This window comes from Lepisosteus oculatus, chromosome 3 (assembly GCF_040954835.1).
Source record: "Lepisosteus oculatus isolate fLepOcu1 chromosome 3, fLepOcu1.hap2, whole genome shotgun sequence".
NCBI lineage: Eukaryota > Metazoa > Chordata > Actinopteri > Semionotiformes > Lepisosteidae > Lepisosteus > Lepisosteus oculatus.
Genome location: NC_090698.1, coordinates 23,314,932 through 23,333,181, shown reverse-complemented (window position 1 = coordinate 23,333,181; position 18,250 = coordinate 23,314,932). Strand labels below are relative to the sequence as shown.

Here is an 18,250-nt window from a genome sequence, read left to right as displayed (position 1 = left end):
AAACACTGGCTGCTCACGCCTGGGAAGCTTTGCGTCAGTTTTCCCCTTGACAACCAGGGTGAAGAGTAGAGTGACAACCAGTCCAATTGTAGGCAGTTAATTATAATTTGCCGCCTCCCAAAAAATCGTGCTAAATCGCATTGTGCGTTATTTGTATTTTAAAATATTTAATATATATATATTGCTTTTATTTAATATGATAGATGCAGCATTAAGCTCATCGGGAGCTCAGGTTGTTTTAGCAACTTCAAGCGATGAAAATTATCCACCCGAAAATATCATCGATGGGTAAGTATCTTCAATCAGATAACTAAATTATGAATTTAATATTGCTTCATCGTTGCTCTTTCAGTGTTGAGTGAACTCACGTGACATTCCGTGTGAAACTTTTTTTTTGTGATTTTCATGTATAGGTGATGATGTTTTTTTTTTTTCTTTTTGTTTCAATCTCGTTTATTTAGAAGCACAGAAACATTTTGGATTTCTACGGGAATGTTTCCACAGGAGTTCATCATCCGGTTCTCCGGCACACAGAAAATCAGACTGGTCACTATTCAGAGTTACAACGGTAAGGCATGGTTTAGTAATCGCTGCTGCAGTACTTTCTAAATAGAAAGTGCTTTCAACATCAAATTTAAAATTCAAAGCTATGTTCACAGATCAGTTAGATGTTTGTATATCTTTACATACGTAGACGTAATTTTCTATTTAGACTATGGAATTAAATCTATGTTGAGGTGTATTGTCAGTGAATAGTTTAAAGTTTTTTTTTAAACTGGAACCTGCTTTTACATTCTAAGTGATTTTATTTTTTGTGCAGTGAAGAATCTGAAAATTCAGAAAAGTACATTTAGCGATGCAACAGATTTTGAAGGCATCATAGACAAAGGTAAGCTGAAAATAATTTTATCAGATAATTTTAGAAAAATATTTTGCCCATCCAAACAAAATGTATGCTGATGGAATTTAAACCATTTTTTTATATGAGTTTTGTTATCATTTTAGAATCAAGATATAAATATATATTCTGTTTATTCTCCCCATGAATTTCAGATAATACAGATGTCATATCTGAGCTAAGATACAACGTGGTTAACATTAAAAATAAAACCGTGATTTGTTTCTGTTACACATGGTAGTTGAAAAGTTTTTAGGTTAGTAAGTCCTGAATTATGATATAGCCATAGAGAGTCACACCAGTGATTAAAAGGTTTTCCTGTTCACAATCAAACCAGATTAACCAGATCATTTGGAGAACTGTTGACTATATTGTACCTGTTCAAATTTTAGGCGTTTTTAAATTAGTAAAAGGACTTAAACTTTTAACACCATAATCAAGTTACTTAATGGTATATATTATTATTAAAAAAAGCATTTTTATAGATTTAAGTTAAAATGCTAATATTAGTATTTAACAATAGTTTAACCCCATGTGTTTATTCTTTTTCTTGTCAGAATTTGAGCACACAGAAGGACAACTTCAATCTAATGATTTTGCTGTAAGTAAAACATTTTGCCTTAGAATTTTGGCTTCATTAGAAAGTTTTGAATGAGGCCGTTTGTTGATTTTGCTTGATTGGTGTTTAGTACAGTAGGTTATGAATGCAAGGGCTTTATCAAATTGCTTTTTGAAGTATCCTAGTGAACCACCTTTAACATTTAACGGTGAACGGTTTGTTCACTGAGTAAAATAACACCTTCATTTTATGTTCTGAATTCACTAACGCTTTCATTTGTGTTCTCTGGCCTTGTTTCCATTTACATACAGGTAGGTACAGTATGTGAGTTATGGTATCAGTCTAAGTTATTTACAGATTCATGCATGCAGTGTCTGACTCAAATATCCACAAGGTACTGCTTATTCCATGCTGGGGAAATTGAATTGAAATCTCTAATCATGTAGAGCCCTAACCACTTCTCCACACTACTGCCTGAAACTGGTACTCAAGCTGCTTCTTGTTTACCTGAACTGAGACACAAGAGAGCTTCAAATATATTTATTTGGCTTAAAAATGAATTTCTTTAAATGTATAACACTATTTATTTTCTTATCCAAAGGGTAATTTGGCAACTAAAAGTATGTCACAGCCTGTGATCTTCTTGATAGTGTTGTGCAAAACTGTATTATACACTTTTTTGACCATATTAAGAGTTCAGTGCTGAAACACACAGTGTTCTAAATACAGTTAAACAAGTGCATAATCATTTTTTTTGCTACACTTCATTTGATTTCAGTATTTTTGGCAGTATATTGCAGTATTCTGCTGGCTTTCTTTATTGGTTCCACAAATTGTTTACGAATGTTAATAATCTAATTACTTATATAGGTTTTTTTTAAAATAAATGTATTCTTATGTATCTAGAACACATAAATATCTTACATATTTTTTAGTTAATTTTTTGTGTATTTGTATCTGCCATTTAATACTGTAGTTTAGATTCCCTGACAAGTATTACAGTATTTGCCGTCAAGTTGGGTATAACCTGTTTAACTCAAGTTGAATTTCAGAAACAAATTATTTGTTGAAAAGTTAAATATGTTTTACATTTTTTACTTCGCAGCTCAACGGCACAAGAGCAACTCACCTTCGATTCATCATCACTTCTGGATTTGACCATTTTGTTTCAGTTCACAGAGTAATGGTTGAAGGATCAAGTGAAAGCAACCTGTGAGATCTTCTGTTTTGACATTGTATGTTTAAGACGAGCTGAATGCACCGAAGGGAGTTATATATTTCTATACACTACATATAAATTATTTTAAAATGGTTGTTCTATCATGTAGGGTGAATTTGAAAATTGGTATTTACAGTTCATCCATTTTGTACCATGATGAATTAACTTGTATATTTCATAGAATTCTGTTTATTTTTATTTACTTTGGAAGAAGAAGACTGCTGTCTGCTAAAACAGATTTTTTTTTAACCATCAGTTAAAGTAGCTGTCGTTATTCCATTTATTCATAATTGCAACAATTCTGCTTCACTTTTCTCCATTCTATACAGTATATTTTCAAGAAGTGCTTTTTTGTAACGTTATTATTTTTGACAAATATATATATTTTTTACACCTCAACACTAAAGTGTCTAATCCCTTATCCTAGCTGCACATTTAAAGTGAGTTTTTTAAAAGGTCTTCAGATGTGCAGGAATTAACTTTTATCATTCTGAAATTTGCAGGATATATGAGATCATTTCCAACAGTGAAATGAGTTTTTTGGAACACGTTTATAAAAATATGAAATGCATTGCAGTAGCCATCAATTTCTAAAGATATATGTTCCAGTGATGATAACTGTGAGATGGCAAATGGGTTAAATATAGCTAATAGCATGATGTATTTTATGATTTTGTAACAATAAAAAGTATATTATGATCAGAGTTTTACAACATTCTAATTCTGTTTCAGTCTGAGATCTACTGATCAGCCAGAGTTCCTCATGTTTATTGTAAAAAGTTTCCTTTACCTGACTTCTCAAAATTTCAGTAGTTTACAAATACTGGTAAAGCAAAACTCTCACATTCTTACTATATTTCTCAGTTACACAGTTGATCTGTCTTCATGCTAATCAAGTATAAGCACTCTAGCATTGTTATGATTTCTTACAGTTACAGGTTGTTTCTTGTAAATAAATCAAATTTCAGTAATCAGCAATGTAAACTTAAATTGTGTTTCCTACATCAGAATTTTTTCAGTTGAACTTAACATCATCTTGGCAGAACAAGCCTTCTGATATTTACTGCAAATTCAGAATAGTTTCTTATCAATTAATTACATTAATCAATAATCCAATGTCCACTTACTCTTTGTATAATACAGTACAGGCTGTAAGTATTTGGACGGTGACACAATTTGTGTTGTTTTGGCTCTGTACTCCAGCACATTGGATTTCAAATGAAACAATGACTATGAGGTTAAAGTGCAGAATGTCAGCTTTAATTCGAGGGCATTTACCACCTATATTGCGTGAACCTTATAGGAATCACAGCCCTTTTTATACATAGTCCCCCTATTTGAGGGGTTGGTAATTGGACACATTAACATAATCTTAAATAAAATTGTCATGTTTAGTACTTGGTTGCAAATCTTTTGTAATCGACTGCCTGAAGACTGCGACCCATAAACCACCAGATGCTGGGTACCTTCCCTGGTGATGCTCTCCCAGGCCTGTAATGCAGCCTTCAGTCTGGTCTTCAGTAAGTGAAATGCATGCTCAATGGGATTCGGGTCAGGTGATTGACTTGGCACAAAGAAGAACATTCCACTTTTTGGCCCTGAAAAACTCTGTGCATGCTTTAGCAGTATGTTTGGGGTCATTGTCCTGCTGCAAGGGGAAGTGCCGTCCAATAAGCTTTGAGGCATTTGGTTGGATCCGAGCAGATAAGATGCTTCTGTACGCTTCAGAATTCATCCTGCTGCTGCCGTCTGCAGTCACATTATCAATAAAGACAAGTGAGCCAGTTCCACTGGCAGCCATACATGCCCAAGCCATGATGCTACCTCCACAGATGACGTGGTATGCTGTGGATCATAAGCAGTTCCTTTTTTTCTCCACAATTTCCTCTTTCCATCTCTCTGGTACAGGTTAATCTTCGTGGCATCTGTCCAGAAGACTTTGTGCAAAAACTCTACAGGCTTATGTACTTTTTAGCAAACTGTAACCTGGCATTTCTACTCTGGAAGCTTACCAGTGGTTTGCATCTTGTGGTGAACCCTATGAGGTCATGCTGGTGTATGGTAATCTTTCACACATCTATGCCTACATCCTGTAGAGTTTGTGATCTGTTCAACAGTCGAAAAGGGGTTTTTCTTCACGATTGAAAGTATTCTTCGGTCACCCACTACTGTGGTCTTCCGTGGTCGTTTGCTATTGCCAAGTTCACCAGTTCTTGCTTCTTAATGTACCAAACAGTTGAGCAAATCAAGCTATGGCTCTAAACTATAGCACCAAACAAAACACCAAGGACAAAGAGTATCAAGTTGTTGATACGCTGATGTTTAAAATAACTAGTTGATGGTCATCAAAATTTCTTCAATCCAAATAACTCAAGGCAGTTTAGGGATCCACACAAATCATACAAACTTTTCTCCCCAAGTCTACCTATATACAGTATTGCATTAGCAATACATTTTGTTCATTGAGAATGTAGCAGATTGGGGTTATCATTTTTTTATATAATCTATAAAATCCAATTCAAGAATTTGAGAAATCTGCATTTGAAGTTCTACATTATACCTACTAAATTATATTAACACTTCATTATACTGGTATACCCACCAGCATACCCACCATCCTTTAGGTTCGTCCCCTTCCTCCCTCAATACAACTTCACAGGGATTCAGAGCTGGAGAATACTGTGGCAGATACCAAACCCGACCAAAGCATCAGGCATATCAATCTGAAGGCACTCTAGCCTTTAAACAAGCAAGCCTTTGCTGTTTCAATGGTACTAACCCCCCAAATGTTAGAGCATTTCCATTTATGTTTCAAAATACATAGACCTTTTTTCACTGAATTTCATCAGTTTTTGTTGACATTGTACATTTACAGAAAAACAATTCTAAGTTCAGCAAGGTGGTTTTTAATATCATTTTTCTAAATATGGAGTTTCAATCTCTTTTTCAACATATCCCTCATAAGAATACTCTCAATTTAAGTATAGTATCAGGCCAGTGTCAAGTACTATAAATAATTCAAGAATTGGAAAATATTAAAAGCTGACTTGCAGGTCAGTAACCTTCTTTACGTAGTGTTTTTTTTCTTGGGGTGCATTTGGACTGTGAGGACCTAGTTGAAAGGGGTAAGGATAGTAACAGATTACAAAACGCTTTATTAAGAATGCTTCTTTGTATACTACTTATATGAGCTATTGTTATTAAATTCTTAAATCATGCACCTTGAAGTGCTACATGCCTGTTAATGGGAAACAAATAAAAGCAGAACACTTATTGTTAAAAATAATTTAATGTAATATACATCTTACAGACTTCAGAAATGGAGAACAATAATAAACTCCTTAAAGTTGGAAAAATACATACCTTCATGTACTCCATGTATGTTATTTCACATTTCATATCACTGTACAATGGAAATAAATCTTATTTCAACTCATAAATAAATTGGCACTTATATGCAGTTTTTCTGTTAAATAAAAAGGAAAAAAAATTCCTACTGTATACTGATTACAGATGTCAACAATACCAAAGTGTTATATAAATGTCTAGAGTCAAGAGAAGTGCCTTTATATACCTGGATTACACATAAATTAAGAATTTCCAGATATGAAAGTAACAGTACGAGACAAATGTATATAAAAAAATTGATCACAGAACAGCTGCCCTAGCCATAATATCCCACACAACTGGGAAAAGACGCATTCCTAATGCAAGAAATTGTATAGGGCTAATAAAGAAACATTATTATTATATTATTAACTGAACTAACAGTCAAGACTGGAAGATATAACAATGATCCTTCTAATTGGATACATGGAAATCCAGTGATTATTCCACTGCAATTTTTACTATCTTTGCATTTGATCTTAAATTTAAAAAAAAAAGTGTCCCGGACTTCTTGTCTTCGGAAATGGAAAGTCCCTTTTCATTTTTCACTTGTTCTGTAAATTTGTCCCATTTACAGTGTTTTTTCTGTCATTTGCAGCTTTTTGTTTCATTTTCATTATTTCAGCATCACTGTTAAAAAGATAAAATAACATTAGCCTGTTAAAATATTATTTTAAGAGAATAAGGTGAAATTATCTTAAAGAATAAATTTAGTACATACAGTAATTTACAAAATGTTGAGTCGGAGACAACACCATAATAAAAGGAAAGAACAGAAATTTCACTTAAGTACAGTACATATGAAACCTTGAAAAAACCTTGTTTATTCTGGAACCACATGTAGGACAGGAAGAATATTACTGGTCTTAATTCTTTGTGATGGTAAACTTAAGCTGATACAGGGCACATTCTGATTATGTTTATGTTATCGTACCAGCAGCCATATCACTCTGCAACTCACACCTGGCAGCCCACTGAAGCTAAGTAGGTGTGAGCCTGGTCAGTACCTGGATAGAGACCTCTTGAGAAAAACTAAGGTTACTGCTTAGGTGTTAGTGTTGCTAGCAGGGGGTGCTCACCCTGCGGTCCATGTGGGTCCTAATGCCCCCGTATAGTGACGGGGACGCTATACTGTAAACAGGCGCCACCCTTTCGGATGAGACGCAAAACTGAGGTCCTGACTCTCTGTGGTCATTAAAAATCCCAGGGCGTTTCTCGAAAAGAGTAGGGCTGTAACCTCAGCGTCCTGGCCCAATTTCCCATTGGCCCTTACCAATCATGGTCTCCTAATAACCCCCCTCTATGAATTGGCTTCATTACTCTGCTCTCCTCCCCACTGATAGCTGATGTGTGGTCAGTGTTCCGGCTCACTATGGCTGCCGTCGCATCATCCAGGTGGGGCTGCACATTGGTGCAGGGGAGTCCCCATTACCTGTAAAGCGCTTCGAGTCCAGAAAAGCGCTATATAAGTGTAAGCAATTATTTTTATTATTATTAATTATGTTTCTGATAATGGATGGGTGAATAGGGTTTCCAATTAACTTTCTCTGGAAAAAGATTACCCAACATCTGCTGAACATGCTTCATTGGCCAGGCTGTGGCAGAGTTGGATGGACATTTGACCACTGGCAGTAAAAGACTATAGTTTACTAAAGATTTTTTTAAATATCTTTTCATAACAGATTTTTCATAACACCAGTAATGTGTCAAAATAACTAAATGGTAAAAAAAAAGTAATTTAGGAGCAGAACAAAGTCTTCTACTGCCTTGCCAATCATAACCCATAAACACTATCTTGACTCATTCCAAAGAAACAATCCCATCAAGTCCTCTTTCCAGGACTTCCCCATAAATATCCTCTGGTGAAAATGGTATAGAACACTTCGATGACTACCTCTGGTCACGTTGAAGCAATATGCAAGAACTGTGTGGCTTGCATAGGGGTGATCCCAATATATTCCGCCAGTTCTATCAATAATTACCAAACAACCAGATTTTTTGTTATATTGTGTATTTATCAAATCAAAATTAGATTACGTTAATCGAAGCATTTCAGTAAAAGTACATACTGTATATACCCACCAGAAAAGAGAAATACAACACGAATAACACCTAAGCTTATATTATATATAAGCTTTAAAAGCACACACAACTCATAACTAGATCTATTTCAAGTATGCATTTCTCAGTGCAAGATATAATTGGGAATGATGGGGAACATACTGGTGTTTCACTGTAATGTAGTGCTTTATCACTGATAAATAGAATACCTAAGAAGGCAAGTACAGTATTTATTTTCCAATTTCTTCAGTAAAAATAAACATTCTGTATCGTTATTGTATCTGAGTTGTATACTTCTTAAATACCTTTTTAGGTTCATTCTTTGATCATCTTTGTGTTCTCTCCTCACCTGAGGAGACAAAGTTCATAACACAGGAGCAGGAAAGATCATCTATATTTCTGATTTTAATAAATATTCAAAGAATTAGGAATAATTATGTTGTCTGAGCAATGAAAGCACTGCTTCTTGTGTTGCAATGAACTGCTGAGGTGGTAACACAGTCAAATCATTTTCAGTATTTAAAAAAAGTTGCAGAGAATTGAGAAAGGAATACATTGTGACGAGTACATGGGTAAACTCTTACATTTTTTGTAATGCAACATATGTTCAGCCATGATTAAAGACTGAAATATGAACTTATAAGGGGGATCTAATTTACTGTTAGAAATGGTTTTGAGATAAAAAGACATGGGACATAAACTGCAACAACAACAGGTACGTTGTTTCATTTTGCTCTCTTATTAAGATTACAGCAGGGTCCTCTGGTCCTAAATATCCCCTAGCCAACAAGTCTTAAGTCACCAAAATCCCCTTTTTTAAGATTAGGAAGACTTGTAAGTTATAAATCAATTAAACAAGTAATGTGCTCAATTAAGGGCATAGGCCCTTTAAGGACCGATTTCTTTTCCACAATTTCTACATGACTTAATCACATGCAAGCGATCATAAATCGTTCCAAATATGTATAGAATGTGGATTTCAGGGTAGTTTATAAATCTTCCAGCAGAAGGGCTGGAGATGCAAGCCTTGGAGACTGAGATTAATGTCTGGCCTGAATTAGTGTTAAAAGCGTCACAAAGAGAACCACCAACGATTCTCAAGATTTCTTTATTCTTTTTCTTCTTCCTCTCTTCTTCCACTTACCGCTGCTTCCGCTGGGCGGCAGATAGATTGTCATCCTTTCTTTTCCCTTTCTGGTTATCTTGATTTTTCTTCATGTTCTTCTGGCGGGCAAGTTCACGCTGGTTTCCCCCTGCATCGAAGGGGAAAAAAATAAAGGAAATTATTTTTGTACTGGCTCTAACTGGAACTTGTAAAGTATTTCAAAGGATAATTTCAATAGTATGGTACAACATCAACGTCTGCAATATCAAAGTGATCAGTCAACAAAATAAGCCACAGAAGTTATTTCTACCTCCAAATTTCTTCTTACCTTACTAAACTGGTTGTTGTAACATGACAAAAAATATCGATAAAGTTTAAAACAATTCAACAAGGAATTCCCTTTATGCCTCTTATACGTAAATGTGAAATGTTCTTCGTGTGACTGAACAGTATGCTTATAACATGCTAATTAATATATCAAAAGATATATACTATTTTAAATACGCTGTTAAAGAGAGGAATTAAGATAATGTAGTTTAATGCAGGCTCCAATATATAGGGATTTCTTCAGTCTATAGCCAATTTCTCCCTCAAGCACTTTTATCTTTATTGTAATGGGAAAATACAACTGGCAACGTGCAAATTTAACAATTACCTATATCGTTGACATATAACACATTATAATGCAGATTTTAATTACTTCGACGTTCATAGACGAAAATATCCTACTGCAAATCTGAAAAAACTTGTGTCATACCAGAATGCACTACATGAATCTGATCAGGAACCTAGAACATTCCTTTCTACACCAACTGTCCACCTCTTTATAATATAAGATACACAGTGTTACATCAGACTGAAATATCACACTCGAATGACATTTTACTTACGAGTCATGATGAAACACTGGTTTTTATTTCAAAATTATACCGCTCAGGATCTCCTCCGCCTTCTGCGGGTCGCAGAACTTTCCACCTCTTTCTCCGGCTGCACAGGAAGTTTAACAGCTCTACCTCTGTCGTCACAGGAAACAAAACCTTTACCGTATTTGCCGCACAATTCCGGAAAAACCCTTTTGTACCGCGAGTGTAGAAAATAAGCGCATGTAAACCACATTACTAATATACAGTAATTTCCTACAAATAAGAGATAGTTTAACACTACAATATATATTTACAGTATAGCTCTATAAACATTTATCCTGAAGTCTACAATTAAAAATATTTATTTTCAGCATTTAACCAGAGCTTTAATATTAATATGAAGAAGACATAAATTGGCATTTTATATGCTGTGATTTAAAAAAAATCCTTTATTTAACCAGATGAGTCAGTTAAGAACAAATTTCCCTTTACAAAGACGGTCTGACCAAGATACGATCAGCACTATTATCCCGACAAAGCATTCATTCAAACGAAAAAAAAAACACAACCAATCCAAACATTGTTTCAAATGCGAATGATGAACCTTTCACGGGTTGCGTTTTTACACGATAGCATTTTATAAGCTTTTTCAGCTTACAGTTTTGCAGTTGTTGCTAACATTTAACTTATTTCAACCATAAAAATGCTTAGTTTTGAGTTTCGATAAAAAATAATCATTTTAAAAATGTGTACACATAATTTGTAATTCAGCTAGATGGAACATCTTTGGTGGGGGGGGGGTGAACATTTTTTTTTGCAAAACACCGTAGTCTGTCCTCGTCAAATTCCGAGGGAACAGAGAATTTACCTTCTAAAATGACAGATCTTTCGCTCCCCGTTGTTTTTATTCAGTCGCTCTATTGCAGCAGATGTACTCTCCGCTGGCTCATGTTGCTTTCAATCTGCTACACGTTTGAAGTTCCGGAACTGCAATGAAGTCATTGTTTTATGCAGAAGAGTGTTAATTAAGGTATTAAGTCTTCAGTTCCTCATACCTCTTAGAAACCAGAACTTAATGCAGAGAAAAACACCTGTAAAGAATAAGAAGCACGTTTTTTCCCCCAAAACCAGGAGGTTACAGAGGTAATTCAATTCAATTTATTTTTATACAGCGCCTTTCACAACAAGGTTGCCCCAAGGCGCTTAAGTGACCATACATGTTGTGAATACAGAACAGAAAAGACCAGAAGACAATGGAGGAGAGGAACCAAAAACTCCTTATTAAGGAGACAAAAAACCTCAAGGGTCCAAGGTCAACTGGCAGTCCAACCCCTTTGGGCATGCTAGCACTATACAATTTAAAAAAGGAATTAATGAATAAGGGTATTAATCCATCCATCATGTCTTCTGTATGTCAGTACTCCATGCAGATCTCTGTAGATAGATCAGCAAAATCCTCCTTAACAATAGCTATATCCACGATGTCCCTCTTGGATCCATGGCAGTGATGCGTATCCAACTCAGGTGGTGCCCAGCCCGGGCACCATCCGGACATGTGGGAGGGGAAGAGGAAAATTTGGTCAGAACAGATGTATCTACCTGGTGGGCCAACACAGAGACACACAATGGCATGTACAGCAGCACCAGCAGCCATGGTTGCAGCAGGCTATAATGCAAGGTGTGAGTAGGCTAGGCTGAAGTAATAGGTCTTCAGACTGGATTTGAATATTGAGATTGACTCGGCATCCCGAACACGAGGTGGGAGACTGTTACATTTGGGTCAAGGCTGAGGCAGCAGTAAAACTCAGAAACTATACATGCCATGTACACATTGCATAGGGTAAATGGCAAAATTATGTAAATAAATCTTGATTTTGCATTTTATCATATTGGTATATATCTATACTATGCTTCCTCGTTACTTTGGCTTCAGGTACCATTTGCTTTTTAGTGAACAACCATATTTAAACTATTAATTCTATATTACATACTATCTCTACATCTGTGATATTTAATTTAATAGTTACCTGAAAACCACCTCACTCTCCTGACTTAGAAGACTTTATAAACCTTTTATCTGCTATATTTGACATTAATAATAATAATAATAATAATAATAATAATAATTGCTTACACTTATATAGCGCTTTTCTGGACACTCCACTCAAAGCGCTTTACAGGTAATGGGGACTCCCCTCCACCACCACCAATGTGTAGCATCCACCTAGATGATGCGACGGCAGCCATAGTGCGCCAGAACGCTCACCACACATCAGCTATCAGTGGGGAGGAGAGCAGAGTGATGTAGCCATTCATTAAATGTGTTACCTTTGATATACTGTACATATATTTCTCTCTAAATGTATTGGCACAGCCAAGTCAAAACTGTTATTTTTCCATTACAAGCAAGCAATTTGTATTTGTTATCAAGAGAATAATATGGATAATACTGTAAGTGCAATTGAATAAATAATTTATGTTTGGGTAGTTCCATGCATAAATTTGATCATATAAGAAAAAAAATGTATTGACCCCAGTGATTCATTGACAATAAGCATTAGGAAACATTAGCTTTAAGTACATTTAGTAAAAGTCAGGATTTATAGCACACGTATTTGAGGTAATAATTACATGATGTCTGTGACCCATAGAGCTCATCATAATTTTGTTTTAATTATTTGATATGCTTTGCTGCAGTCACTTTATGCTCTTATCTGTTCTCGGGGGATTTGGACTTGATTCTGTTCTTCAACATGTAAAATGTAAACTCAATTTAATAAAAATCTGGAGATTGACTTGGCTCACGTAAACATAATCATTCACTTCCGAAGATTAGCTGCATGTTCTGCATCATTCTCATGTTGCTTGGTGAAATGCCACCCTGTAATTATAAAGACATTTTCTTCTACACAAGCAAATGTTCCTGTAGACTTCAGAATTCACTCTACTACTGCCATCATTAGTTACATTACCAATAAAGATGTGTATTTCACAAACAAGGTGCTGTTCTGTACAGCAACTACACTTCCTTTCTTTTTCCACCCCTAAGCTTAGTCTTACTTTGGTAAAAATGTTTTTTCGCAGTTTCATCTGTCCATTATACATTATTCCAAAACTCTCCTGCTCATTTTTGTACTTCTGAGATAATTCTGAAGCATTTTGGAACATAGGATACCTATATACCATTGTAAGCTGATGCATGACGATAATTGTCTTCTGTGGAGTATTTCGCAAGATCATGTTTTCTATCAACTTAAAAATCTTGCAAGAATGTGCGAACTAGTAAGGAAATGTTAGGGGCATTGTAGGTAAATATCGGACACTTTAAAGATCAATTTCAAAAAGAAAAATGCAAAATAAACAAGCTAAAAAGGAAGGCTTTGCTGTGTGCTGGAACATGACATTTACAAATGCCTTTCTTTTATCTGTCTGTCTTGTTTTCTCTGACTTCACTGTGATTATTCATAACCTGTTGAATGCCTCTTTCTGCTTTTATTGACTGCAACTGACCTGATTCAATGATGAGTTGTGATGAATTGCAGTGCAGGGGTGTATTTTAGTGATCCTGAGCCTGTGTGCATCATATTAATTACAACCTGAATGCAATTTTCTCCGGTTGTGCCAGTTCTTCTGCTTGAAATAAAGTCAGAACTGAACTGTCTTGATTCCACTTCAGAACTGGTTATTTCAAAATAGGTAACTTCATGTCTCTTTATCTTAAATATAAAACATTTCAGTTGATACTGATAGGACAATATATTCAGTTACGTTTCATTTTCATTTTAAGAAACAAATCAGTCAATGTATTGTGTTTTATGTGCATGCATTTGTTGTGCCAACAAGTGAACATGTTCTAATTTTGTGCATCACAAAGTTGTTTATAACGTCAGCTGGTGTATTCAATACAGGAAACTAGTTTACACTTTCTATGCACAGATGCTGACATTTCCATAATAACCTTCTGCTTGACATTATTTTATCTCTGCAATGATATTCAAAGAAGCAAAGATGCAAACAAGGGTGACTGTATTTCATCTTAAAATACCATCTGATTTTAAATCAATCAAACCTATGTGTGAAATACAATATGTGCATATATACTGATGGAAAAAAGAAACACAACATTTTCTGGAATGAGAATACTATAGTTATAGCTTATGTACTTTCACAAAAAGTTGTCAATTTGTTTTAAGCCCTCTGACCAGCAATACAGCTTGTGCAGTGAGACATTGCAACCTGCCCATCACACGGATGCTCATTAGATGCACTTTTACTCAACGAGGTCCAGGTGAAACAATGCCCGATCAGGTCACCTTTAAAAAGGCCTTAATTCAAAGGTTAGGTCACTGCAAGAAAAAGGCCACACTTAGACAGTTGTCTGTGCATTCCATAATGACAGGACATGAGGCTCTATGCTGCTGGCCTTAGAGCAAGGTGACCTGTCAGAGGCCCTCTGCTCACACCTAGACATCATGCCCGACTTGCTTGGGCCAGACAGAGGCTGCTATGGACTTGTCAGCAGTGGCATCAGGTCCTCTTCATACAGTAGATGAGTCACTCTTCAGCCTGTTCCACGCAGATGGAAGGGCCAGAGTGTGGAGGAGGAGGTGTTGTGTTTCTTTTTTCCATTAGTATGTATTTACAGGTACAAATTAAATGTGCTGCATATAGAGCAAATAAGTAAGTTTCTTAAATTTACACAAAATATATCTGACAGGTTCTGCTATTTGTCTTTGCATATCCACACACATATTGTATGTCACCATTTGTCATAAAGATATGCTGATCAGTACAGAACTATGGCTGTGTAAGGGATCTACATTGAACATATATTATTTGTTGGATTATTAATACACATATAAGTATAGTTTTGTATAAATGTAAAAATAATATATAAATATACCCATCCTTTTCAAAATATTAAGAAATAGCCAACACACTGTGCGCCTCATGTTTCTTAAACACTGTGAAGTAGTAGTTCAGAATAGTCCTTTTTCATAGAGTGCTGTGCTATGGGGAAACCACACATGAGGTCATAGTTATGGGTGCATGTGCACCACTGGTACACTGCTGAAAACGTCTAATGTGTCAATTCAAAAAGTCCAAAGGGGTTACCAGCTGCCGTGGTAGGTAATAAAAAGATGAGATGTGCTTGAACATTGGCAGACACTGTTCAGCCTTACCCATAACCTACAAAGAGCTCCATCAAATGTTATTTCACGAAGTGGTCCCATATTGTGTGAAGATCTAGTGATGACTGCAGATGAACCACCACTGGAAGTGGGCCAAGCATCTTTCTGAATATATTCCCATTTTTGTGAAGCCAGTGTATGTGTACATAATATCTGATCCTGCAGGTATTGAATCACAGCTGTTGTGGCATCTTTTAAATTCCCACTGGGAACAAACAAGACAGTAGGGAATTCCACCACTGCAACAGTCCTGGTCTCCCAACATTGGAGAATTCAACATTCCGTTATTCAGACTCCATGGAGAATTCTGTACTTTGTGAATACAAACACATACGGTAAATATTTATTAAAGATTTTTTTTTTACATACTGTATAATGAGTCTGCTCTACAATCTGGATCATGCCCAGTCTAACTGTTATTTTAGACCCCTCAAATGTGCTGTAAAAGAACATTTGACAGAGATTCAATGGGTAATAAAATATGAACAAGCAGTTGTGTGCAAAAAAGCCAAAAAAAATTATACCAATAATTCAAAATTAAAAATGTACCTAGCTAGTTATTTGGAGCTGTTTTTTATGCTTCATGGTTTCTCCTGAAAATATATATTAGAGCCACAGCAATTCTCAATTTCAGAAAAATTATGCCAAATAAATCCTTTATTTTTTTACATAGGCCAAAGCACGCTTGCCAAGCCAGGATATTTGATAAAATTTGCACAAAGATGCCAAACATGCCAAAGTCTTCTCACAGATTAATCCTGAAACCTTTTAAAAGTGCACCGTGATCCAGAGACACACAGCTTGCCCCTTGCCCTGGGTGTTCAAACAATAGGTTTCCCTGAATTAAATGCCAGTCTTGTCACTCATATGCAATGTGTGGGAGGCAAGAAGCCGGGAGAGGTCTGAGTCTTTTTGAAGCACCTATATGAGCAGTGTTCAGTACAGCTCCTAGAGTCCAGCTGTGAGAGGGTTTTCATTCCATGTCAGCTCTTAATGAGCTAAATGACCTGGTTACTTGCTTTGCCAGTCCAATTTAACAGCTTTTGTTAGGTCTTCATTTGCCTCTGCTTTAAAGAGACCTTGGAAACCCACAGACACACAGATCCTCCAGGACCTGTTTCTGACACCTCTGAACTATATAAGATATCTTGATATTGAAAGTGAACATATTGTACACATATTGCTCTAAACTGGACCCCACTCTTTATCATAGTGTAAATACTGTATGTGAAGTGGCATTACAGTATATCTTATGCGTACATGTGACGTTTCATTATATAAACTTTTAAAACAAGAACAATGAAAATGTATATGCTTTACCGGATTTACTGTATATTTGGATACAAATTTGAACACCGTCTTTAAATTAAGGGGCAAAACAATGCATTTGATTTCCATTTATTTGCTGCGTCACAAGCGAAATACAAAAATACATTTTAAAAATACAAGTAATTGCTTTTCAAACATTTCTTTTAAGCATCGTCAATTGTAGTAACTGCAAAGAAAAACTGCCATAACGATACATAAATGTACAACGATTTTAAATATTGTTTGTGCTCACCCCTCTTTTACAGAACGAAAGAGCCTTAGGGCAGGAGAAAATAATAAATTGAACTGCTGGTTCTGGGAATGCCGTCATTCGAGGCTAAATAATGAGAAGGATGGGATCGTATTGATCACCTTAGCAAGGTTAGGTTATGGCTTGTCCTTATACAGTACACTATATTTTATAGTTACAATTGCTAAAGAAGTGAATAGGATGTATCCTTAAGTTTGGTGACAACTCTGCATGCTATGCAGATCTACTGTACCTTATTCTACGGAGTTTTGAATATGTCACTGTATTTGTTTTTAACGCCTTCTTTAAAAAAAAGTCCTTAAACACGCTACCGGATACGATGATTTTTTTCAAAACCCGTAATATTCCTACTATGCATGTGTTTACAACAATACATCTAGAAACTTCTTGAAAACAAGATAATTAACAGGATTCAGTAGAGAATTGTTCCAAATACAAAATTATTTGTATAAATAAGGTTCAGGTGAAATTTCAGGATTCAAAGACTACCGCTTTCTGGGGGGGGCTCTAGGACTCTTCCGCGCTTTACACCAGTGAAGTGTTAAAAGAGTCAAGTAACAGATGGCAACGTTACTTAGCTCAATGTAACAACGTTACAAGCACTTGAGCAGAAAAGAGTTGCAGGACGTGGCTCTCGGACAGTCACAGAGCTTCCCGATCCTTGCGCCTTTCCTCAGAGCGCACTGCTCCCCAGCCTCACACTGCCAAGTAAATCACAAGAAAGGAGAATGAGAAAGTCGATTTTTATCTAGAAATCTCCTTTCAAATGTGTACCAGGTACAAAAACATAAAAAATGTTAAAAATCGTTTGTTATGGAATTGTCACTGCATTCCTTACTGTATACTGTATACAGTGTATGTGCATTAGCAACAATAATCAACGAAGTAGAAAATTAAAGCCACAACTCACCATAGGTAATTGTCCATATTTTTTCCCGTAAAAAGGCATTCCTTTGTTTTTCAGTTTTTCAAGAACTTCTTGTAGAGCTTCAATCTTAAAAAGAAAAACACAACTTTGGTAGTAATATTTTAAAACACCATTGGAAAAATAATAGCATTTAAAAAATAAATGTTCGTTTGTGAAGTCTTTTGTATAAAGCTCTTATGTTTTCAAATCGTAATAAGTCAACCAGACACGACAAGACAGGCAAGGACTGGGCAAACCGACATATGAAAAACGTTTTTGAATTTTGTTGAAACGAGGAGGTAAATGAACTTGTTCTAACAAAGCACGGAGGAAATTAGAAGTCGCTTCTCCACAATTACAGTAATGCCACAACTGTATTCTATACTTACCAATTGCTTTTCGTTTGAGGCGTCTTCTTTAGTGGAATAATGATCTAAAGACCTGGACTCCAGTTCCGTCTCCTGGCTGTTAGTACTGAAG

General features: G+C 35.7%; 1 protein-coding gene across 2 annotated transcripts; it reads left to right on the top strand.

Annotated features, from left to right (window-relative positions):
- Positions 1–84: 84 nt before the first annotated feature.
- hspb11 (heat shock protein, alpha-crystallin-related, b11) lies at positions 85–3,380 on the top strand. Of its 2 annotated transcripts, none has more exons than XM_069187047.1 (5): positions 85–288; positions 465–568; positions 821–889; positions 1,456–1,499; positions 2,563–3,380. In XM_069187047.1, the coding sequence occupies exons 1-5, from the start codon at positions 197–199 to the stop codon at positions 2,671–2,673; spliced, it is 420 nt and encodes a 139-aa protein (XP_069043148.1). In that variant the 5' UTR covers positions 85–196; the 3' UTR covers positions 2,674–3,380. The 2 variants fall into 2 exon arrangements, with proteins under 2 accessions (XP_069043148.1, XP_006627179.1); XM_006627116.3 differs by having other exon boundaries at positions 462–568.
- Positions 3,381–18,250: the final 14,870 nt, after the last annotated feature.